General features: G+C 44.6%; 1 protein-coding gene across 1 annotated transcript in view; it reads right to left on the reverse strand.

Moving 5' to 3' along the window:
* LOC124594348 (sodium/hydrogen exchanger 9B2-like) overlaps positions 1 to 24,454 on the reverse strand; it is a 207,714-nt gene that overhangs the window by 68,270 nt on the left and 114,990 nt on the right. The window contains exons 3-5 of the mRNA XM_047132716.1: positions 14,832 to 15,031; positions 8,338 to 8,512; positions 6,370 to 6,552 (exon numbers count right to left, since the gene is read on the reverse strand). Of these exons, the coding sequence (XP_046988672.1) occupies positions 6,370 to 6,552; positions 8,338 to 8,512; positions 14,832 to 15,031 (558 nt within the window). The remainder of the gene's footprint in view (positions 1 to 6,369; positions 6,553 to 8,337; positions 8,513 to 14,831; positions 15,032 to 24,454) is intronic.

Here is a 24,454-nt window from a genome sequence, read left to right on the forward strand (position 1 = left end):
GGTTGTCATGTGGTATCTAACAAAGTAGTATATACCACGTGACAACAAAAGTTATATGTAATGAGAAATCAGTAGATACAGGTGCCCAGGCAGATACTGTCGTCCTTGACTTTCAAAGTGCATTCGATACAGTTCCCCACTGCCAAATTTCTGATGTCACGTGACAATTGACCAACTGACAGCACTATTCTGACCTGTCATTGCTTATTCCAGAGTAATGGTGCCCGTGGAACGGTAGTTACCTGCTTACCCCAGCTGGTGATCGGCAGGCAACAGCTAGTTGGCACCTTGCACCCAGGGTCAGCGTATTCCATCAGCGAGACATCGAAACCCGTCGGAAGTGGTCAATTGTTGATGCTGCTGAATCCGTATATTGAACTGCTGGCTGGCGAACACACTTGGCTTGCTAGACTGGGGTAGCCAGCAACCAAGCCATCGGCAGTTTGTAACTGTCCTACCTATTCGTGCTGTTGGGGTGTTTGGTTATCTGAACAGCCTGCCTTATTTTCCGCTCCTGTATCCGTGCTTGCCGAGCAAGCGTACGGTCTTCTAGAGGACAACTGACTGGTCGGCCACCTACAATCCAGGTGTCGTTCAGCTGTTGCTGATTTTCTATATGGCCCCTGTCTCTCTCACCGTACATGCGAATGCTAATCGGTCACCCGGTTTCACCAAAATAGCCTTCTGTACAACCATTTCTCCTCAGGTTTCTTGGCTTCACTGTCCATTGCTGTTTCAGAATAGTGTCTTCATCTGTCACGTGACAAACGAAGTAGGTCAGTATACACTATCAGCTCAAAAGTATCCGCACACCCCTATGCAATGTTGTATTGGCCACTAGATGACACGACCCGCTAGTATAAAAGGTGACGGAGAGTACTGTGATGTCAGTAGATAAGCAGTAACAGGAGAATGGGGTGGTCAGAAGGTCTCAGTGACTCCCAGCACTGATTAGTCATTGGCTGTCATTTAACTACCAAATCCATCAGCACATTTCAACCCCTCTACTGCCACCAAAATCGACTTCTGGTGATGCGATTTTGAACTGGAAACGCGAAGGAACAACCACAGCTAAATAAAGATCAGGTGGTCCGTCACGTACGATAGTCGTGCATTGCGGAGGGTGGTTGTATTAAATCGTATGTAACCAGCAGAAGGATCACTCGTGAATTCCAAAATGCTACCTGCATTCCAGCTGACCGAATGTCAGTGTGCAGAAAGTTTGAAACAATGGGGTACAATGGTCGAGCAACTCCTCATCAGCGACACGAATCTGTAGTCGATGCTGAGCGAACTTTAAGTGGTGTGAAGAGAGACTCCACCGGACAGTGGAAGACTCCAAAGTGAGGTGAATGATGGATCACGTTATAGCCTGTAACATCCGAAGGAAGAATTTGGGTTTGGTGAACGTTGCCTGTGCCGGCCGCGGTGGTCTCGCGGTTCTAGGCGCGCAGTCCGGAACCGCGCGACTGCTACGGTCGCAGGTTCGAATCCTGCCTCGGGCATGGATGTGCGTGATGTCCTTAGGTTAGTTAGGTTTAAGTAGTTCTAAGTTCTAGGGGACTGATGACCACAGATGTCAAGTCCCATAGTGCTCAGAGCCATTTGAACCATTTTTGAGCAACATTCCTCAAGCGATCTGCCCTGTCGGAAGTCACAATCTGAACCCAGCGGAACACCTTTGGGATGGGTTACGAAAGGCGTTCAATAAGGAATGCAACATTTTTCTTGGGCAATTTCGGTTGAAAAAATGCGGAATTTGTTGTGGACCATCGCGGAATATTCCCGCTTCAGCATCTAAGGTGTCATGAAGTTCCGAGAGGTGGCGGTGCTATACGTAGCCTTCGAAATGGCGAGCTGTCACCGAATTTCACAGGTGTTCACAGGTGCTTACAGAATGTCTACGGAGACCCAATGGCACGATGCGCCATTAGGCGAGGCGTCTGTCATCTTGGCAACAAGGTGGCGCAAACCTGTCCGATCTCCCACGTGCCGGCCGGCGGCACACAGCTGAACTATCCTCAAGAAATCAAAGGAACGACTTATCGTGTTCGTCGAGACAAACCTGCAAACGAACTTTACTTCCGATACATTGCAGGGCCTCACACAAATCTGCGCAACCGACTGGAACTCACAGAACTTCATTGAACTATTCTTCCTCACCCCTACAGCCGGATCTTGCACCTCCCTACTTCCGTCTGTCTGGTCCAATGAAGGATGCGCTCTGCGGGAAGCAGTACGTGGATGATGGGGAGGTTATTCATTCACGAAGTCGTTGGCTCCGACGTCGGCGAGTAAAGTAGTACCATTCGGACGTACAGGCCCTCCCAGTAAGGTGATGTGAGGCCGTCACATCAAACGAGGATTGTGTTCAAAAATAGGGTTTTGCAGCCCAGAAAGTGGCGAATAATATGGGGTTCAAATGGCTCTGACCACTATGGGACGTAACATCTGAGGTCATCAGTCCCCTAGAACTTACGACTACTTAAACCTAACTAACCTAAGGACATCACACACATCCATGCCCAAGGCAGGATTCGAACTTGCGACCGTAACGGTCGCGCTGTTCCAGACTGGAGCGCCTAGAACCGCTCGGCCACACAGGCCGGAGGGATAATATGGCGTATTGGAATCCTGAATAATACAGACGTACTTTAAAAAAAAGAAAAAGAAAAAAGGCATTTGTTACATTACTTATTGAACGTACCTCGTATAACGGCGACTTCGCTCCAGACCCGAGAGTCCAACACCATTACCTTCTCTAGTTTCGGCTCTTGAGGAAGAATTGGCTGCCATTTCTCCACAGACAATCAATATCGTGTCTGAGCGCCCGTAGCCGAGTTCAAGCCATTACGATGGCAAAAGGTGGGGACATACCTCATTAGCCAACAGATTTCCAGATACTTTTACCACATAGTGACAATCATAACAGCAGATTCATAGCTCTGAAGAGGACCTCTACAAAAGACGGCCGAAACATCAGTTCTCGTTGTTAACAGTACGACACGCACCCTAAATATATTGCCGCTGCGTATACCTACGTTAAAGTGATTTATCTGAAACCTATCGTAATGACACTGCTGCAACGGGCATACAGAATCCAAGAAGTAATACTATTGTCTAACGAAAAGCGCGTTGCAGAAATACGCAGATCCCTGTGTTTCATAACGTGACAGCGATCTGTGTAGCCAGAGACAGCCGGAGCATGAAGTGTCGCAACTTCCCACTTGCTGCTGGACATACGTGGGCAGTGGCTAGATGCCCGCCAAACACGCGCGAGGGATGCGCGCATTTCATTACACTCCATTCCACTTGAAGCGACTGTGTGTCTCAGTAATACAAAACCGAAAGAAACGTCTGCAAGACGTTCCTAGACAACTATCGCATAGAGACCATGTGTGAAGGCTTTGTTAAATGATCTCGTCTTTCTTGGGCGGATAACACTGGGAGTGACACTCATCGAAGCAAAGCGCTATTTCGGCAAACTCACTCGGCAGTAAACCGAAGAGTTTTAGTGTTAAAGTGGTTTGAAAGGATACACGGGTAATGCGGTAACAATGCGAAAAATGCATGCTTGAACATAAATGCAGGTACTAACAAGGGAACCTCCCCATCGCACCACCCTCAGATTTAGTTATAAGTTGGCACAGTGGACAGGCCTTAAAAAACTGAGCACACATCAATCCAGAAACCAGGAAGAAGTTGTGTGGAACTATGAAACAAATAAGCAAAATATACAAACTGAGTAGTCAATGCGCAAGATATGCAACATAACAGGAAATTGTGAGCTCAGGAGCGCCGTGGTCCCGTGGTTAGCGTGAGCAACTGCGGTACGAGAGGTCCCTGGTTCAAGCCTTCCCTCGAGTGAAAAGTTAAATTTTGTATTTTCAGACAATTATCAAAGTTCAGGCACTCACACATAATCAACTTGGCTCTCCAAAATTCGAGGACATGTTCAGATTTGCTTGGACATATGCAGGATTTGACGGTCTACGCAAGGAAAAATTTGAAAACGTTAGAAACATATATATGTTGTGACAGAACACAGGGAAAACTGTGCGACTGTGAAACTGTTGCATTCATTTGTTGCAGTTTATGTGACAATCTCTTATGTTTTCATCACTTTTTTGGGAGTGATTATCACATGCACAAGAAAACCTAAATTGGGCAAGGTAGAAGAATCTTTTTACCCATTCCCCAAGTGTACAAGTTAGGTGGGTCGACAACATGTTCCTGTCATTTAACGCACATGACGTCACCAGTGTCGTATAGAATATATCAGACGTGTTTTCCCGTGGAGGAATCGGTTGACCTATGACCTTGCGATCAAATGTTTTCGGTTCCCATTGGAGAGGCACGTCCTTTCGTCTACTAATCGCACGGTTTTGCGGTGCGGTCGCAAAACACAGACACTAAACTTATTACAGTGAACAGAGACGTCAATGAACGAACGGACAGATCATAACTTTGCGAAAATAAAGAAAGAAAAATGTTTCACTCAAGGGAAGACTTGAACCAAAGACCTCCCGTACCGCAGTTGCTCACGCTATCCACGGGCGCTTCTGAGCTCACAATCTGCTGTGATGTTGCTTATCTTGCGCATGGACTACTCAGTTTGTATATTTTGCTTATTTTTTTCATAGTTCCACACAACTTCTTCCTGTTATCTCGATTGTTCTGTGTTCAGTTTTTCAAGGCCTATCCACTGTGCTAACTTATATCTAAGTCTGGGGGGGGGGGGGGGTGCGATGGGGAGGTTCCCTTGTAAGAAACTGCAGGTTGCCCTCTTATGTTTGATCACACCTATTCAACACGGCAGTTTTTCGTGGTGAGGCGGTCCGGTAACTGTGCCTGAATAGTTTGATGATAAATTCTGGCCTAGTACACAGTGGTGTGTGACTGAATCTGTAGCTGAGAAGTCAGTGGGCTGACCACATTGCAGGAGACCCACGTTCGATTCCTGGTACTGACAGGCGGGAGGACAGGTGCGCGATACACTCAGCTTCGTGAGGCCTTCTGAGGAGCTACTCAATGGGTTTATAGCGGTTCCAAGATCAGGAACCCAACAACGACCGGGAAAGCAATGTGCTGACCATAAGTCCTCCATATCGCACCCAATGACACCATTGGGTTCACGAGACTCAGAGGGCCATAGACACGGGTTCACAGGTAGATGCCGTGTTTCTTGACTTCGGCAAGGCGTTCGATACAGTTCCCCACAGTCGTTTAATGAACAAACTAAGAACATATGGACTATCAGACCAATTGTGTGATTGGATTGAAGAGTTCCTAGATAACAGAACGCATCATGTCGTTCTCAATGGAGAGAAGTCTTCCGAAGTAAGAGTGATTTCAGGTGTGCCGCAGGGGAGTGTCATAGGACCGTTGCTATTCACAATATACATAAATGACCCTGTGGATGACATCGGAAGTTCACTGAGGCTTTTTGCAGATGATGCTGTGGTGTATGGAGAGGTTGTAACAATGGAAAATTGTACTGAAATGCAGGAGGATCTGCAGCGAATTGACGCATGGTGCAGGGAATGGCAATTCAATATCAATGTAGACAAGTGTAATGTGCTGCGAATACATTGAAAGATGGATCCCTTATCATTAGCTACAAAATAGCAGGTCAGCAACTGCAAGCAGTTAATTCCATAAATTATCTGGGAGTACGCATTAGGAGTGATTTAAAATGGAATGAACATATAAAGTTGATCGTCGGTGAAGCAGATGCCAGACAGATTCATTGGAAGAATCCTAAGGAAATGCAATCCGAAAACAAAGGAAGTAGGTTACAGTACGCTTGTTCGCCCACTGCTTGAATACTGCCCAGCAGTGTGGGATCCGTACCAGATAAGGTTGATAGAAGAGAGAGAGAAGATCCAACGGAGAGCAGCGCGCTTCGTTACAGGATCATTTAGCACTCGCGAAAACGTTACGGAGATGATAGATGAACTCCAGTGGAAGACTCTGCAGGAGAGACGCTCAGTAGCTCGGTACGGGATTTTGTTACAGTTTCGAGACCATACCTTCACCGAAGAGTCAAGCAGTATATTGCTCCCTCCTACGTATATCTCGCGAAGAGACCATGAGGATAAAATCAGAGAGATTAGAGCCCACAGAGAGGCATACCGACAATCCTTTCCACGAACAATACGAGACTGGAATAGAAGGGAGAACCGATAGAGGTACTCAAGGTACCCTCTGCCACACACCGTCAGGTGGCTTGCGGAGTATGGATGTAGATGTAGATTGGTCAGGCCCGATTGGCCTGTGAGGCCAGAACGCGCGACCTTCACCTTTTCACCTTGACACAGTGACGTATATCCTTTGAAAGTCGACGGAAGTGAGAGAGTGGCTGCTCACCCCATCAGGAAACCCCAGATCCAGGGCATGCCGAGCAGGAAGTGCGCCATGACGGTGATGACTCCGCACTCCGCCAGCCACGGCACCAGCCCCAGCTTGAGCACGTGCACCGCCAGCCGCCGCAGGGCACCCGGGTCCAGGTCGAGGCCGGCTCGGATCAGGATGATCACCAGCGCGATGCGTCTGCAGGCACAACGCTTTCATTACCAGTGGCTTGCTAGGTGAGAAGTCACAAAGTAGGTGAGTAACGAGGCTCTTCGCAGAATCGGTGAGGAAGGGAATATGTATAAAGCTGTAATTGGAGAAGGGCTAGCATTATTGGACATGTTTTGACACATGAGGGAATAACCTGCATGGTACAGGAGAGAGTTGTAGAGGACAAAATCGTAGAGGCTGACATGTTTGTAAGACACAGATCTAAACATATTGAACGACGAGTTTCCAAATTGTTGATTCTAATTACACTACTGGCCATTAAAATTGCTACACCACGAAGATGACTTGCTACAGACGCGAAATTTAACCGACAGGAAGAAGATGCTGTGATATGCAAATGATTAGCTTTTCAGAGCATTCACACAGGGTTGGCGCCAGTGGTGGCACCTACATCGTGCTGAAACGAAGAAAGTTTCCAACCGATTTATCACACACAAGCAGCAGTTGACCGGCGTTGCCTGGTGAAACGTCGTTGTGATGCCTCGTGTAAGGAGGAGAAATGCGTACCATTCCGTTTCCGACGGTCGGATTTTAGCCTATCGCGATTGCGGTTAATCGTATCGCGATGTTGCTGCTCGCGTTGGTCGAGATCCAATGACCGTTAGCAGCATATGGAATTGGTGGGTTCAGGAGGGTAATACGGAACGCCGTGCTGGATCCCAACGGCCTCGTATCACTAGCAGTCGAGATGACTGGCATCCTATCCGCATCGCTGTAACGGATCGTGCAGCCACGTCTCGATCCCTGAGTCAACAGATGGGGACGTTTGCAAGGCAACAACCATCTGCACGAACAGTTCGACGACGTTTGCAGGGACATGGACATCAGCTCGGAGACCATGGCTGCGGTTACCCTTGACGCTGCATCACAGACAGGAACACCTGCGATGGTGTACTCAACGACGAACCTGGGTGCACGAATGGCAAAACGTCATTTTTTCGAATGAATGCAGGTTCTGGTTACAGCATCATGATGGTCGCATCCGTGTTTGGCGACATGGCGGTGAACGCACATTGGAAGTGTATATTCGTCATCACCATACTGGCGTATCACCAGGGGTGATGGTATGGGGTGCAATTGGTTACACGTCTCTGTCACCTCTTGTTAGCATTGACGGCACTTTGAACAGTGCACGTTACATTTCAGATGTGTTACGACCCGTGGCTCTACCCTTCATTCGATCCCTGCGAAACCCTACATTTCAGCAGGATAATGCACGACCGCGTGTTGCAGATCATGTATTGGCCTTTCTGGATACAGAAAATGTTCGACTGCTGCCCTGCCCAGCACATTCTCCAGATCTCTCACCAATCGAAAACGTCTAGTCAATGGTGGCCGAGCAACTTGCTCGTCACAATACGCCAGTCACTACTCTTGATGAACTGTGGTATCGTATTGAAGCTGCATGGGCAGCTGTACCTACACGCCATCCAAGCTCTGTTTGACTCAATGCCCAGGCGTATCAAGGCCGTTATTACTGCCAGAGGTGGTTGTTCTGGGTACTGATTTATTAGGATCTATGCACCCAAATTGCGTGAAAATGTAATCACATGTCAGTTCTAGTATAATATATTTGTCCAATGAATACCCGTTTATCATCTGCATTTCTGCTTGGTGAAGCAATTTCAATGGCCAGTAGTGTATTAAGGCAAGATAAGTGTACTACTTTCTCTAAATATGATCATCAACGTTGGGTCCTCGAGTCAAAAGTTCGCTCAGGAGAGTAAGTTGCAGAGTGGAGAGCTGCGTTACCTGAGCACGGAGCAGACTTCTACGTAGGGCCCGGTGATGTCGATTACACCGAGGTTCTGGAAGGCGATTCCAACGAGCAGCATGCCGAGCAGCGAGGGCAGCATCAGCAGCGTGGCCAACCAGCCGCCAACGTGCGCCGTCAGCGTCAGCAGCGCCAGCTTGAACAGCTGACCACCTGCCGACGCCCAACAAGCGGTCAACAGACAAAACATATCTCTATGCAGGAGGAGTCAGTTGCAATTCAAGTATTTCTGGCTTTCTGTATCGATTTTTTGCCTCCTTGTGTTGTTAATTTGAAATCACATTGCCATTGGGGACAGGAACACAAGATTAATCTTAACATAAGCAGGAAACGAAGTTTGTATCTTCATGTTGAATGAAGAGAAAAGGATAAAGGTTAGAGTCTAACCTAGTCGACCAAGAAGGTATTATAGACGGACGCTATTCGGATAGGATGAGGTGGGAAAATGAAGTCGACCACGACCGTTCGAAAGGAGTCATCCTGACATATGCCTTGCCAACTTTGAGAGATCAAGGAAAAACATCACGATTACGTTCTTCATCTTACTGCACTTATCGAGAGATTGCTTGTGGGCACCACTGAGCTGCTCGTGAACCGTGGTTGACCAAACGGTAAATGTACGTTACGTTGAAGTTTTACGAGGTGTCACTCTTATTTACGTCATGGAAGGTATTCATTCCAGTGATCCGCTGGCTGGGATAGGAATTTTGTAACTACACTGCTAGTCCTTAAAGTTTTAACAGCATGAAGTCGGCGTACAAGAAACATGAAATGGCATGAAGTGTATTTCGTGCTAGCATATGCAAATGATCAGCGTTTCAGCTCAACCACACAAACTAAATAGGTTTCACACAATCTACATTGAGCCCTCGCCTATCATGAAAGATCACCATTGGTTTTTCTCATTCAGAAATCGCATTTGAATGTGTGTTGTTTCTGAGAAGCTCGTCTAATGCCTCGTGTAAGAAGGAAAAATGGATACCAGCTCATGTGAGAATTTGACAGTGCCAAAATCGCGGCCTATCGAGGCTGCTGACTATCATTCCGCGATTTTCAACTATCCAGCCAATATGGGTTCACGCCGTGCAGGATGTCAACAGGTCAACTTAACTAGCATCCGAGAGGACAAACATTGTTCTCCCGTGCAGGGTTGTTGAGCCATGACACGTGGCTTGAGTCAGGAAACGGGCTTATTTGCAGCAAGCCAAGTATCCGTACGGATAATGTGACGAGGTCTGGAGCACCATAGGCTGTAGTAAGTGCTGCGACCGTTGTTGCGGCTCCCCTTGACGCGTCAATAGAGGAGCCCCGAGAGTGGTCGGCCCTACGACAGTAGACACAGAAATGGCACCACGTCGTGTTTTGAGTCGAGTCGTGGTTCTGTGTACAGTTCAGTTCACGATGGACATATCCGCGTGTCGAGGATCTGAGAAGAAATAATATTGACAGACTGCATTCTTCTCTTCATACAGGCCCAGAACCTGATGTCATCCTACGGAATGCTGTTGGGCACACAAACATAATCACCTCTAGTCACACAGCCTATAATTTGGGCAGAAGGCTATGCATTTTTGATGTATTAAGGCCAGTGGTTGCATCTCATCTTAGAGGTCTCCGTGATGTTATTTTTCAACAAGACACTGCAAGTCTGTACGTTGCCTGTAGTGTCCTATCTACATTGATACAAAGGGTGTTCCAATATTGCTGTTTCCAGAATGTTCTCCAGATCTCCCATCCACTGAAAACATATGTCGATCCTTTACAGACCAAGCTAGTACAGTTGACCAATTCTGGCACTGAGTTGAAGCTGCATGGAATGGATACCCCGTATCTGTTATCGAAGCTCAGTTCGGTTCTATGTCAAGTCGGGTTAGAGCTGACGTTGGTGTCCAATTGGTGCTCTCTGTACTAAATTTCGCACACTGTACACCTACAGATCACCTAAAGAATTAATCATGTGTTGACATACTATGCTATATACGTATAACAAGCGACATGTCGTGATTTGCTAACCTTCCTACGGGCGCAACCTTAATGACCAGTAGTGTGTTTTATTAGTTGTGTTGCTAATCATCTAGTGTGTGCGACAGATAGTTTTGTCGAAATCGTCTGTGGATCTAAATAGTGTTGAACGTGAACTGTTGCATCATCAAGTTTGCAGCAAAAACTTGACAAGATCCGCAACGGAAAACAGCACACATTCTTAAACTGCGACATAGTTGCGAATAAAACAGTGATCTAGAAAATTTAGAATAATTTTTTTTAATTTCCGTCTATGGTCACAAGACTACCGGTTTCGGTTAGCGATAACCGTCTCCAGATCTGCAGAAAAATGGGTAATGGTTAGTCTACACCTTAAAATGATAAGTATTACATTCTTCATACATGTGGAAAACACGTGTTTAAAATATGACGAGACATATCCGTTTTAAAACATCTAATATGATGAAGTCATAGTCGCGTCGTAAAAAACCACACAAAATCATCTCAGCACCATCGCACGCGTTTAAAATATATTGTAAACTAGGCCACAGGGCCGGCAGTTTCCTCTTCAAAGCGCTACACTTCATAAACTAAGGTGCAGCAGACAAAATATATGTGTACTAAGCTCGTCAGATGTCACTACAGTGGGCCTACACATATTGGACAGTTAAACAATTGTACAAAAGCTATGAAACGAAAAGCACAATAAGAAAAAAAACTATAGTCCGCTTTAAAATATGTGAAAGTTATTGCAGTAATAAATGAAATATTAAAACACGAATAAAGTTAAATTTTAAAATGAATAAAAAGGAAACAGTTAAGTGACAATGTGAGATGCTGGAACGCACTTCGCCGATTTTTAGATAAAAAGTAATAACATACACAGGAACAGGCTTAAGGAGCTAACAAAATAACATAAGTATGATAATATAACTAGATAAAGCCAAAGGATGTAGTAGCGACCGGAATGCAGCGTAGCATTGTTGCATCTAGCTGGCTTCCTTCTCCAGTTATTTTGTCATTGTTATTTGGCTAGCTCCTTGGTCATGTGGCTACTTTTTTTCTAAGATCACAAATGTGTGTCAGAATCACGTAACGTCGCTTACTATTTTGTTTTTAATAACTTTACAATTTAACTTCATTCGCGTTTTTTATATATTTCAATTTATAATGATAGTAAATTATACACCTTCCAAGCCCAACAGTTTTTACCTACTACACTTTTTCATTTTATTGCACTCTGTGTAATTGATGAATATGTGTAGGTCTGTAATAGCGACATCTAACGAGCTTACGACACACTTTTGTGTCTCTGTACCTCAGTTAGTTATGAACAACAGCGCTGTTAACAAAATGACTGCCGGCGCTGTGGCCTAGTTTACATCACATTTCAAACACGAGGGTCGATGCTAAGTTGATTTTGTGTGTATTTCTTGATATTAGGAAATGTTTAAAAACGGGTATACATCATACACGGAAAAGCCAAGGAAACTGATACAGCTGCCTAAAATTTTGTAGGGCCACCGCGAGCATGCAGAAGTGGCGGAACACGGCGTGGTATGGACTTTACTAACGTCTGAAGTAGTACTGGAGGGAATTGACACCATGAATCCTGCAGGACTGTCCACAAATCCGTAAGAGTAAGAGGGGTGGAGATCTCTTCTGAAGAGCACGTTGCAGGCCATCCCAGATATTACCATTAATGCTCATGTGTGGGGAGTTTGGTGACCAGCGGAAGTGTTTAAACTCAGATGAGTTTTCCTGTAGACACACTGTTAACAACTCTGGACATGTTGGGAGTCGCATTGTCTGCTGGAATCGCCCAAGTCCGTCGGAATGCACAATGGACATGAATGTAAGTAGGTGATCAGACAGGATGCTTGCGTACGTGTCACCTGTCGTATCTAGACGTATCAGCAGTCCCATATCATTCCAACTGCACACGCCCCACACCATTATAGAGCCTCCACCAGCTTGAACAGTCCCCTGCTGACATGGACAGTCCACGGATTCATAAGGGAGTCTCCATACATGTGTGTGTCCATCCGTTCGACACACTCAAACGAGACACGTCCGACCAGGCAACGTGTTTCTAGTCATCAACAGTTCAATGTCGGTGTTGACGGGCCCGGGCGAGGAGTAAGCTATGTGTCGTGCAGTCATCAAGAGTACACGAGTCAGCCTGCGGCTCCGAAAGCCCATGTCGATGGTGCTTCTTTGAAAGGTGCGCACGCTGACACTTATTGATGGCCCAGCATTGAAATCTGCAGAAATTTGCAGAAGTGTTGCGCTCCTGCCACGTTGAATGATTCTCTTCAATCGCCGTCGGTCCCGTTCTTGCAGGATCTTCTAGTGGCAGCAGCAACGTGTGAGATTTTATGTTTTACCAGATTCCTGATATGTACACTCTTGAAATGGTCGTACGGGATACTCCCCACTTCATCGCTACCTCGGATATGCTGTGTCTCATCGCTGGTGCGGCGACTATTACATCACGTTAAAACTCACTTAAATCTTGATAACCTGCCATTGTAGTAGCAATAATAGTTCTAACAACTGTGCCAGACACTTGTCTTATATAGGGTGTTACAAAAAGGTACGACCTAACTTTCAGGAAACATTCCTCACACACAAAGAAAGAAGATATGTTATGTGGACATGTGTCCGGAAACGCTTACTTTCCATGTTAGAGCTCATTTTATTACTTCTCTTCAAATCACATTAATCATGGAATGGAAACACACAGCAACAGACCGTACCAGCGTGACTTCAAACACTTTGTTACAGGAAATGTTCAAAATTTCCTTCGTTAGCGAGGATACATGCATCCACCCTCCGTCGCATGGAATCCCTGATGCGCTGATGCAGCCCTGGATAATGGCGTATTGTATCACAGCCGTCCACAATACGAGCACGAAGCGTCTCTACATTTCGTAGACAAGAGCTTTCAAATCCCCCCATAAATGAAAGTCAAGAGGGCTGACGTCAGGAGAGCGTGGAGGACATGGAATTGGTCCCCCTCTACCAATCCATTGGTCACCGTATCTGTTGTTGAGAAGCGTACGAACACTTCGACTGAAATGTGCAGGAGCTCCATCATGCATGAACCACATGTGTCGTACATGTAAAGGCACATGTTCTAGCAGCACAGGTAGAGTATCCCGTATGAAATCATGATAACGTGCTCCATTGAGCGTAGGTGGAAGAACATGGGGCCCAATCAAGACATCACCAACAATCCTGCCCAAACGTGCACAGAAAAACTGTGTTGATGACGTGATTGCACAATTGCGTGCGGATTCTCGTCAGCCCACACATGTTGATTGTGAAAATTTACAATTTGATCGCGTTGGAGTGAAGCCTCATCCGTAAAGAGAACATTTGCACTGAAATGAGGATTGACACGTTGTTGGGTGAACCATTCGCAGAAGTGTACCCGCGGAGGCCAATCAGCTGCTGATAGTGCCTGCACACGCTGTACATGGTACGGAAGCAACTGGTTCTCCCGTAGCACTCTCCATACAGTGACGTGGTCAACGTTACCTTGTACAGCAGCAACTTGTCTGACTCTGACATTAGGGTTATCGTCAACTGCACGAAGAATTGCCTCGTCCATTGCAGGTGTCCTCGTCGTTCTAGGTCGTCCCCAGTCGCGAGTCATAGGCTGGAATGTTCCGTGCTCCCTAAGACGCCGATCAATTGCTTCGAACGTCTTCCTGTCGGGACACCTTCGTTCTGGAAATCTGTCTCGATACAAACGTATCGCGCCACGGCTATTGCCCCGTGCTAATCCATACATCAAATGGTCATCTGCCAACTCCGCATTTGTAAACATTGCACTAACTGCAAAAACCACGTTCGTGATGAACACTAACCCGTTGATGCTAGTACTGTAGAGCAATGAGTCGCATGTCAACACAAGCACCGAAGTCAACATTACCTTCCTTCAATTGGGCCAACTGGCGGTGAATCGAGGAAGTACAGTACATACTGACGAAACTAAAATGAACTCTAACATGGAAATTAAGCGTTTCCGGACACATGTCCACATAACATAATTTCTTTATTTGTGTGTGAGGAATGTTTCCTGAAAGTTTGGCCGTACCTTTTTGTAACATCCTGTATAGGCGTTGCCCACCGAAGCGCCGTGTTCTGCTTGTTTACATACATCTGTATTTGAGTATGCATGCCTATACCAGTTTCTTTGGCACTTCAGTGTATTTTAAACGTTTTCCACATATATGAGGATAGTAATACTTCTCATTATGGCATATTTTGTTTTGATACGAACGCTGTCCATTAGTTGTACTTTGTTTTCCCATTTTTCTGCAGATCTGAAGACGGTCGTCGGTGACCGAAATCGGTAGTCTAAAGACCAAAAATTTTGTGATCGCAAAAAGGAAAGATTTAATGTGGACGTTGTTTAGGCCATGTTGGAGGGCCCACCGTGCGTGCAGAGTATGAGAAGTAGTCGCTGCAGGGGACGTACCGGGGCCGGCGTCGTGTCCGACGACAGCGAAGGTGACGACCCAGCAGAGCAGCAGGATGATGACGAGGGCGACGACGCGCGCGAAGCGGCGGTAGGAGGGGCAGATGGGCGGCGGGCACAGCCGCGGCCAGAAGGCGGGCTGCCACGACGGCGTCGTCTCCTTCTGGTGGCACCGCTTGAACAGCAGGAACCACCACGACCTGCCGGCCAAGGCTCTTGTTGCTCACTCACCGTACCCACAGTTGACCGCTAGGACTACTGCTACAAAAATCGACATTAGACAAAGACAACTTCGACTATGGACGTATGATCGTTCTACGAGATGTCTGCTTAAAGAGGTTGTAAGTAGGCTGTTTAGGTTCTTATGTTGGTAATGCCACGTAGTGCTGTGTATGAAAATCGCTGACTGCGCTGTATGCAGTCTGTGACTGGTTGGACTCATTGCTGGAATATTCGCTGGGGTAGTGTTGGGCAGTTGGATGTGAACAGCGCGTAGCGTTGGGCAGTTTGAGGTGAGCCGCCAGCAGTGGTAGAAGTGGGTGGACGTGTGGAGAGATATGCCAGAGTTTTGAGCGGACGATCTGGACGTGTGTTCGTCAGAAAAAGAAAATTTGTTTAATTGGATGTCACAAAAATATATATTGGACTTTTGAACGTTATTAAGATAAATACATTGATAGTTCTCTATCAAAATCCTTCATTTGCTAATTATGCCTATCAGTAGTTAGTGCCTTCAGTAGTTAGAATCTTATTTAGCTGGCAGTTTTGGCGCTCGGTGTATTGCAGTAGTTCGAGTAACGAAGATTTTTGTGAGGTAAGTGATTCATGAAAGGTATAGCTTATTGTTAGTCAGGGCCATTCTTTTGTAGGGATTATTGAAAGTCAGACTGCGCAGATTGCGTTGCGCTAAAAAAATATTGTGTCAGTTTAGTGATGATCAGAATACGTAAAGTGTGGTGTGCGTACTGTAAGACCTTCAGTACACACACCATAAGATTATTTGACTTGTCGCTCTAACGAAGTAGGCGAGTGTCGGCAATATGTTTCGTGGTCTTATCGCGGCGTGTTTATCTTCTGCCATTAGGTCAAACAATAGAAATGCCACTTGCACACAGAGTAGCAGATTGACGGTGACCAATTTTAAAACAGAACTTGATTAATTTTCGCACACATTTATTAAAATAATAACAAGCATAAAAATTACTTAACTTGGTTCTGGATGCTATTTACAATTGACAATCTGAAGTTCCTTTGGTAGGTAGGTAGGTGGTTAGTGTTTAACGTCCCGTCGACAACGAGGTCATTAGAGACGGAGCCCAAGCTCGGGTTAGGGAAGGATTGGGAAGGAAATCGGCCGTGCCCTTTCAAAGGAACCATCCCGGCATTTGCCTGAAACGATTTAGGGAAATCACGGAAAACCTAAATCAGGATGGTTGGAGACGGGATTGAACCGTCGTCCTCCCGAATGCGAGTCCAGTGTGCTAACCACTGCGCCACCTCGCTCGGTAGTTCCTTTGGTATTGGTGCGTTAATCTTATTCTCACATATACCTCTGATACTTGACAAAAGTGTCTATACATTTATCTTCATGACTATGTACAGGAATATGGTAATCTTATTTGGAGTAGACTGAAACTTGTCTATAGACTGGCACAGACTGGTGCAGACAAATGCAGACTGGTGCAGACAAATGCAGACTGGTGCAGACAAATGCAGACTGGTGCAGACAAATGCAGACTGACTAATAGGAGGTCTGTACACACGTTATAATACCTCGCACGTTCATGTATCGTTGCGCGAGTGTGATCTGCGAGGAGAAAAGGTTCTACGTTAGCAGCAATCCTCACTGGCTGGGTTACATATTAATACGCGGATTGGCGGAAGCAGAATTTGGTACGTCTCTATGGCAGCGCCATCTCGTAGTGCAGAGACGGACGAGCACTGCGCCTGCGCTGTTGTGCTTACAGGGGCGCGCTCTAGTGGGAAAGTTGTGTACGCGCTGACTATGCGGAACTACGTACACAACATAGAGAACTGTCTGAGTACGTTCAGTTTTACTCAGCTGTCTCTGTATCAAATAACGTAGTTTACCAGCGCAGTCATTCATAATTTTTCTAAGGGAACGTTTGAAGGGGCAAGCAGCGACAGACAGGGTAAGAGGAAACAGCCGATTTTGCACGTGCAATACGAGTAGCGAAGTCCTGGCGATAAAAATCTGCCATCTCATTGTAGGGGGGCGGGTGGTACTTCAGGCTCTGTCATTGGCGCCAGCTGACATGCCTAAAAGCTGCTGCGACTACATGGCACGGTGGCTGTAAATGACGTAGCCAATGTCAGCATCAAATGTGCTCGTAGCGAGTTATTCAGTAAATTTGTATTCCATTTCTTGGGAGTTGTCATCACTGATGGTGGTGGTAAGCGACCAACTATGCGTAACGAGGCGAAAGAAAGTTTGCGGGATGCAAACTCTCTTCAAGCGCGAAGCTAAATTACGCATATGCGTATACCGCAACCTCCGCTCGGAACCGGCGACAACGATAACCGCGTTTGTGCCTCGACCTGCTCGAAGCGGCGTCGTTCACGAATCTGACTAGTGTTATCCGCTGCTGAGAAGACGCGCAACCGGTGAGCAGCAGTGGGTTGGATCTGCTTTGCGGTAAGAGCGAAACAGAACGTGCTGTTCTACATACATTATCGTCAATGCAGCTGCGTTAAAGTTGTATGACTGATTGTGGAGTTATTACTTAAGGGGACCACACTGTGGTTCAGGTCTAAAAAAATATCTATTTTCGGTTTTCATCATATTTCGATAGATTAAGGTTTTATTAAATTACTCTGAAAAGGATTTTGCTGAAAAAAATTTTTTCGAGCATTTGAAGAGCATTTTCCGACCACGTGTGTTTATGTGCCACGCCCACTTTTCTGTCACCCACTGTCAACTCTAAGCCATATGGAAATGCCATTATTAGCTAAATAGAATGTGTAACCCATGTTAAAAAACGTTTGAGAACAAGGCTGAGAAAACTAATTGTTATGTGAGAAAAAAATTAGAAGATTGAAAATTGTTGACCGGATAGGGTCGGTTAACTAAAACTGAAATAGAAAACTTGCAGGTATACTATGGGCAGGCAAATAGGAGAAATAAAGAAAATCTGGAGGCAATGAAGAGATGTTTGGGCCATAATAAGTCCTCTACTAATGATAAGCCATGTCATGGATTGTGTCCATACAGAGAAAATGCGTGGTGCAAATACAATAGGACTCAGGCAACTGGAGAATCTTATTCTCACCAGCATTCTCTTCCTGCTGCTGTTATTACAGCAATTAAACCTAATTTCAGAGGTTTGGCTCATCCTGACCTAAGGAAATGTCTGCATGGGAAGACATAGAAGCCAAATGAATGTTTCAGCAGCATAATTTGGAACCGCATTCCTAAAACTGTATTTGTAGGCATGCATACAATGAAACTAGGAGTTCATGATGCTGTTATTATATTCAATTGTGGTAATATTGGAAAGCGTTGGGTTCTGAAAAAGCTGGGAATTAATCCTGGTGAAAATATGATCACTGGGCTGCAACACTGCGATAAAATGAGGATATCCGATGCAGACAGGTCTGCATCTAATATGGCCAAGAAAGCAAGACAAACATCCATGAAGGAGAAAAAGAAGCTGGAAGACCTGCTAGAGGCCAAAGAAGGGCCATCATATGCAGCAGGACAGTTTTAATTAACTGTAAGTAACAAATTTCAAAAGTTTTTTCTTTAAAGTCAATTTCCCGCAAACTAAAATTTTCAGTACATATGCCCCATTATATCAGAAACTATCATAGATAAATGAAATTTTCAGAGACTCTGCACAACATAAAAAGCCACCTCTGGTACTACATTCCTTAATATTCCCCCATTAAGAAGTTCACAAAAACTATTTTTTCAGAAAAACTTAGCATTTTTTGTTAATAAATGTAAAAATATTTCTTAAAAACTATAAAATAGATAAAGCAGATTTTAGTAAACGCGACTATTAGCATCATGTAACACAGTAAAAATATTTTTTCAGAAATGGGTCAAATACTTGCCTAAATTAACATGGGTTAGATAGGCAGTGTGTGGTCCCCTTAAATACAAGGGCTTTTTCCCCCCTTTGATGTCCGATCGGTCTTGAAATAATTAACAGCTAATATCGCTAACTTTTAGCTACATCTTCCAGCTACTTTTCTACATAATCACCGCTCGGACTCAGACTGTTTTAGCGTTGAACCAATTTTCCTGTACCCACATCATAGAAGGCAACCACCAATACTTTCCACCAAGTCTCTACGCCGGTCTCCAGCTTCTTGTCTGTGCCAAAATGCTGTCACAGCCAGTGGTTTGTGTGAGCAAAGAAATGACAATCAGAGGGAGCAAAGTCCGTGCTGTATGGTTGCTGATCGAATACTTTCCCTCGAAAATGCTGCAGGAACGTTTCTGTTGTATCTGCAATGTGCGGCCGAGAATTGTCTTTGAAAAGGACAATTCCTGATTAAAACATTTCTCTATGCTTGCTTTGAATTTACCTTCATAGACGACTTCTCTGATCACCTGGTCCATTTAATAAATAAGATCATCGTTTGACAAATCTTTCCCTGATTGCCTACATCATGAACGTCTGAACATCCTGCTTCAAAGTTCCTGCGCCACTGCCGCACTTTGTTGCCACGCATGACTCATGTCGGCTGCATGAAACCAGGCGGAAGCACTCAGCGTGAAGAAATCTAATGACAGCGTGCACTTCGCACTTGACAGTGGGCTATTGTTCTAGGCACCTTTACGTGCTCGATGTCCACTCAAAACTGAGAATTACGACGTGACGCGATTGACGAAGGTGCACATGCCACAGATGTGACGCACAAAGCTTCATTGGATTAGCCGGCCGAAGTGGCCGAGCGGTTCTAGGCGCTTCAGTCTGGAACCGCGCGACCGCTACGGTCGCAGGTTCGAATCCTGCTTCGGGCATGGAGGTGGGTGCTGTCCATAGGTTAGTTAGGTTTAAATAGTTCTAAATTCTAGGGGACTGATGACCTCAGAAGTTAAGTCGCATAGTGCTCCGAGCCATTTCTTTGGATTATCACTGTGGTTTTAATTTCGCGACAGATTGGACCTTGGAAAAAATTGGTGGTGGAGGGTACTTAGAGTCCTATCGTTCTGCCCCTTTTCCACACAATTCGCGAATGCTGATCGGAAAGAACGGCAGTCAGAATGAGCAACAGTTTGCTTTTCCAGCCGTGATCATTTCGGGAGATGTATGCAGAAGTAAGTAATATGTTGCCCAGCTTCTCGAAACGTTCACGCTCTAAATTTTAACTATTAACTGTCTTTTTTACTAGCGTCTGACATTGCCGCACTTATTAATCCAATCCGTTAGGAAAATCGCCGCTGTTATTTGTATATTCTGTATCTCCTCTATTACTACTACTTGTTAAGGATCGTAGATTGACGACCGATACTCAAGAATCTATCGACCAGGGTTTTGTAAGGTACTGCTCTCATCACTGAATTACATTTGCTCCGTCTAACATCTGCTTTTTTTTTCTGCAATCTGTTTTTGTTGTCGTTCCACGTTACGCGTGTTTTTAGGTATTCGAAAAATTTACTCCAAGAATAGCGTTTCCGTTTATTTATGCGCTACTTAGCGTTGTTTACATTGAGGATCAACTGCCAGTGGCCACATAAAATGGCGGACACTAACACAGCAATTCAGAAAAGGTCGACGAAGGGTTCCAGCAGTGCGCTAACACCCAACAGGAAGCCCGCAGCTTGTTCTACAGACAGAAGAGCGCTTACGTGTATTTGAGCAGAGGAGTCCTCTACACTTCAACGACAAACGCATGCCGGAGTTTTCATCTTCTTTTTAACTCTGTTTCAGTCGACTCAAGGTAACATTTAAATATTACATTCCTGCGTTTGGCTACGTGGTATCGGCTCTGGTTTCACATCAGAAGCTGACAAGAAAATCGAAGAAACAGCTCCAGAACAAAATTGTGCGATGCTGAAACAGACAGATTGAATTTACTAAACTGTGTTTAGTACTAAGCTTAAATGTTATCGTTAGCTTAAAAATATCTTATTAAATACTCACATCTGAAGCTCAATATTGTATTTCTTTTCTTTTACGCCATTATTCTGTCAGGCAGTCTTCATCTTCTTCCAAAATTTTGTAATAAAAATGTAGTAGCATTCTACTTAGCATTGATTCGCTCCCACAATATGGCTTACTAGTGTGCTGCGGGAAGTGCCCAAGTGGTCTACTGTCAGTTGCAGAGTTCTCGTACTGGCGGTAGGGGAAGTTGAGGGCCAGTTGCGGAGTTCGCATGTACAGCTGGTAAATGTTCCGACTATGTGCTAGTCCGTATCAACCGCAAATCATCTGCGGGTCTGTTTGCATTTTGGGCCATTTTCTGTCACTGCTACTTTCTTATATACAACAAGATATCCGAGAGTGTTCACCATAGCGTTTGAATACCCTGTATGCCATGAATGGTAACTGCGTTATTTTGGTCTCTTTTGAAACGTACGAAGCTAATTGTACGTCCGACTGATCTACCCAGTTAAACACGGCTCGTTCTTTTCTGTCTGCTAGGAAGTTCTAGACTCTAATCGTAAACCTGGTCCGATATTTCGTAAGCTCGTAATTTTTTCACTACCCGACAGTCTGGAATTGCATCGGATGCGTTTCGGAACATGACGTTCTGGTATGAACAACGCTGTCTTAAGCTCCAGACACTCTGCTGAATATTCTCTGTGTAATTTCAGGCTGTGCTTCTAGTAGTTCATACACGACCAAGCGAACTGCGATAAAATGAGAGATCCGCTTTCTGTCAGAATGAGTGTACGGAGAGAATAGAACGATTTATAACTGCACATGACAGTGAAATTTGGATGAATTGGCTATTTATTCCGGTTTTGCTAAGCGTTGTTAATTTGCAGTGATATGAAAGTAAACTCTTACGTTCGGAAAAACTTTTAGGCCACAGTATACTTCTCATACCGTAGTAACATTTAGCTACCATGCTTCGCCGATAAGAGCAACGTTTTTTGCTACTTGGTTATGTTGTTGTTGTAGTTGTTGTGGTCTTCAGTCCTGAGACCGGTTTGATGCAGCTCTCCATGCTACTCTATCCTGTGCAAGCTTCTTCATCTCCCAATACCTACTCCAGCCTACATCCTTTTGAATCTGCTTAGTGTATTCATCTCTTGGTCTCCCTCTACGATTTTTACCCTCCACGCTGCCCTCCAATACTAAATTGGTGATCCCTCGATGTCTCAGAACATGTCCTACCAACCGATCCCCTCTTCTAGTCAAGTTGTGCCACAAGCTCCTCTTCTCCCCAATTCTATTCAATACCTCCTCATTAGTTATGTGATCTGCCCATCTAATCTTCAGCATTCTTCTGTCGCACCACATTTCGAAAGCTTCTATTCTCTTCTTGTCTAAACTATTTATCGTCCACGTTCTACTTCCATACGTGGATACACTCCATACAAATATTTTCAGAAACGACTTCCTGACATTTAAATCAATACTCGATGTTAACAATTTTTTTCTTCTTCTGAAACTCTTTCCTTGCCATTTTCAGTCTACATTTTATATCCTCTCTACTTCGACCATCATCAGTTATTTTGCTTCCCAAATAGCAAAACTCCTTTACTACTTTAAGTATCTCATTTCCTAATCTAATTCCCTCAGAATCACTCGACTTAAATCGACTACATTCCATTACCCTCGTTTTGCTTTTGTTGATGTTCATCTTATACCCTCCTTTCGAGACACTGTCCATTCTGTTCAACTGCTCTTCCAATTCCTTTGCTCTATCTGACAGAATTACCATGTCATTGGCGAATCTCAAAGTTTTTATTTCTTCTCCATGGAATTTAATACCTACTCCGAACTTTTCTTTTGTTTCCTTCACTGCTTGCTCAATATACAGATTGAATAACATCTGGGATAGGCTACAACCCCGTCTCACTCCCTTCCCAACCACTGCTTCCCTTTCATACCCCTCGACTCTTATAACTGCCTTCTGGTTTCTGTACAAATTGTAAATAGCCTTTCACTCCCTGTATTTTACCCCTGCCACCTTCAGAATTTGAAAGAGAGTATTTCAATCAACATTGTCAAAAGCTTTGTCTAAGTCTACAAATGCTAGAAACGTAGGTTTGCCTTTCCTTAATCTTTCTTCTAAGATAAGACGTAGGGTCAGTATTGCCTCACGTGTTCCAACATTTCTACGGAATCCAAACTGGTCTTCCCCGAGGTCGGCTTCTATAATTTTTTCCATTCGTCTGTGAAGAATTCGCGTTAGTATTTTGCAGCTGTGACTTATTAAACTGATAGTTCGGTAATTTTCACATCTGTCGACACCTGCTTTCTTTGGGATTGGAATTATTATATTCTTCTTGAAGTCTGAGGGTATTTTGCCTGTCTCATACATATTGCTCACTAGATGGTAGAGTTTTGTCAGGACTGGCTCTCCCAAGGCCGTCAGTAGTTCTAATGGAATGTTGTCTACTCCGGGGGCCTTGTTTCGACTCAGGTCTTCAGTTGGCATATAAACTTGGTTATAAATTTGTTTAATCACTTTAGTTTAATTACTCAATTAGGTCACAACGTACATCTCTGGAGAACACAAACACATATCCAAATATTTTTCAGGAGGAGAACCAGGGGCGAAGTCTTGAAAGCTGGAAGTGTTTCTATAGCGACGTTTGTCCTTGATACAGCATTAAAAGCATGAAACTAATGACGTGTTTGTCGTTTAGATGAGAATATCTGCGTCTGGTTTAACAGACTGTCAGTTAATGGCGTTAACACCTTGAATGGTTTTAATTTTTCCTCGTCTGTGATATGAGCGTGCGTTGAAGAATGTGCATTACTGTACCACTTGAAAGTATGCTTCTTTACTTCTCATAAGGTACTGTATTCTACCATTGATCACACAGCAATCGAGATGACGCCGTGGAACGTAGCTACCGTGTGTTCATCAGCTTACTTTCAACGCTTTTGTAACAGACAGTTTCAATACCTTTGCAAACTATTTCGTTTTTTCACTTAGTGACTCAAAATTTCAAGTCTTTTCAAGCTTAGTGTTGGTGAATCTTGAGCCTATTATTTTGTTTCCCTATTTTTCATTAGCTTAATGGCCTTGTAAGTTCAGGCCAAAATTGTTAACCAGTATAATGGGGAACTTTGAAATTTAATGCGTAAAATATTCAAGATACAATTCTCAAGATTGCCGGTCCTGTAAGCAAAGAAAAAGTTCTCTAAGAAAGCAGCGTGCCTAGTTTCTGCAGTAACAATATTACTAGATATTTCAGTATCTTTTTAATATGTCCCTCCAAGTAGTTAGTATACAAGAGAAACAGTAATGTCGGGAAATAAATGACTGCGGGAATTATTTGAAATTAGAGAGTTATTTAAAAAGGTTAAGGGCCGGTGAAACAGTAGCGGTTACCTCTATGTGAAAACAGTAGCTACGTGCAGGAACTAATCACTGCGGAAGCTATGTATACCTGTACACTGAACAGGTTGTTGGTAAGCACAGTACTGTATCACAAGAAAACTTGTTTACTGTGTGAAGTTGAGATG

This window comes from Schistocerca americana, chromosome 2, assembly GCF_021461395.2.
Source record: "Schistocerca americana isolate TAMUIC-IGC-003095 chromosome 2, iqSchAmer2.1, whole genome shotgun sequence".
NCBI lineage: Eukaryota > Metazoa > Arthropoda > Insecta > Orthoptera > Acrididae > Schistocerca > Schistocerca americana.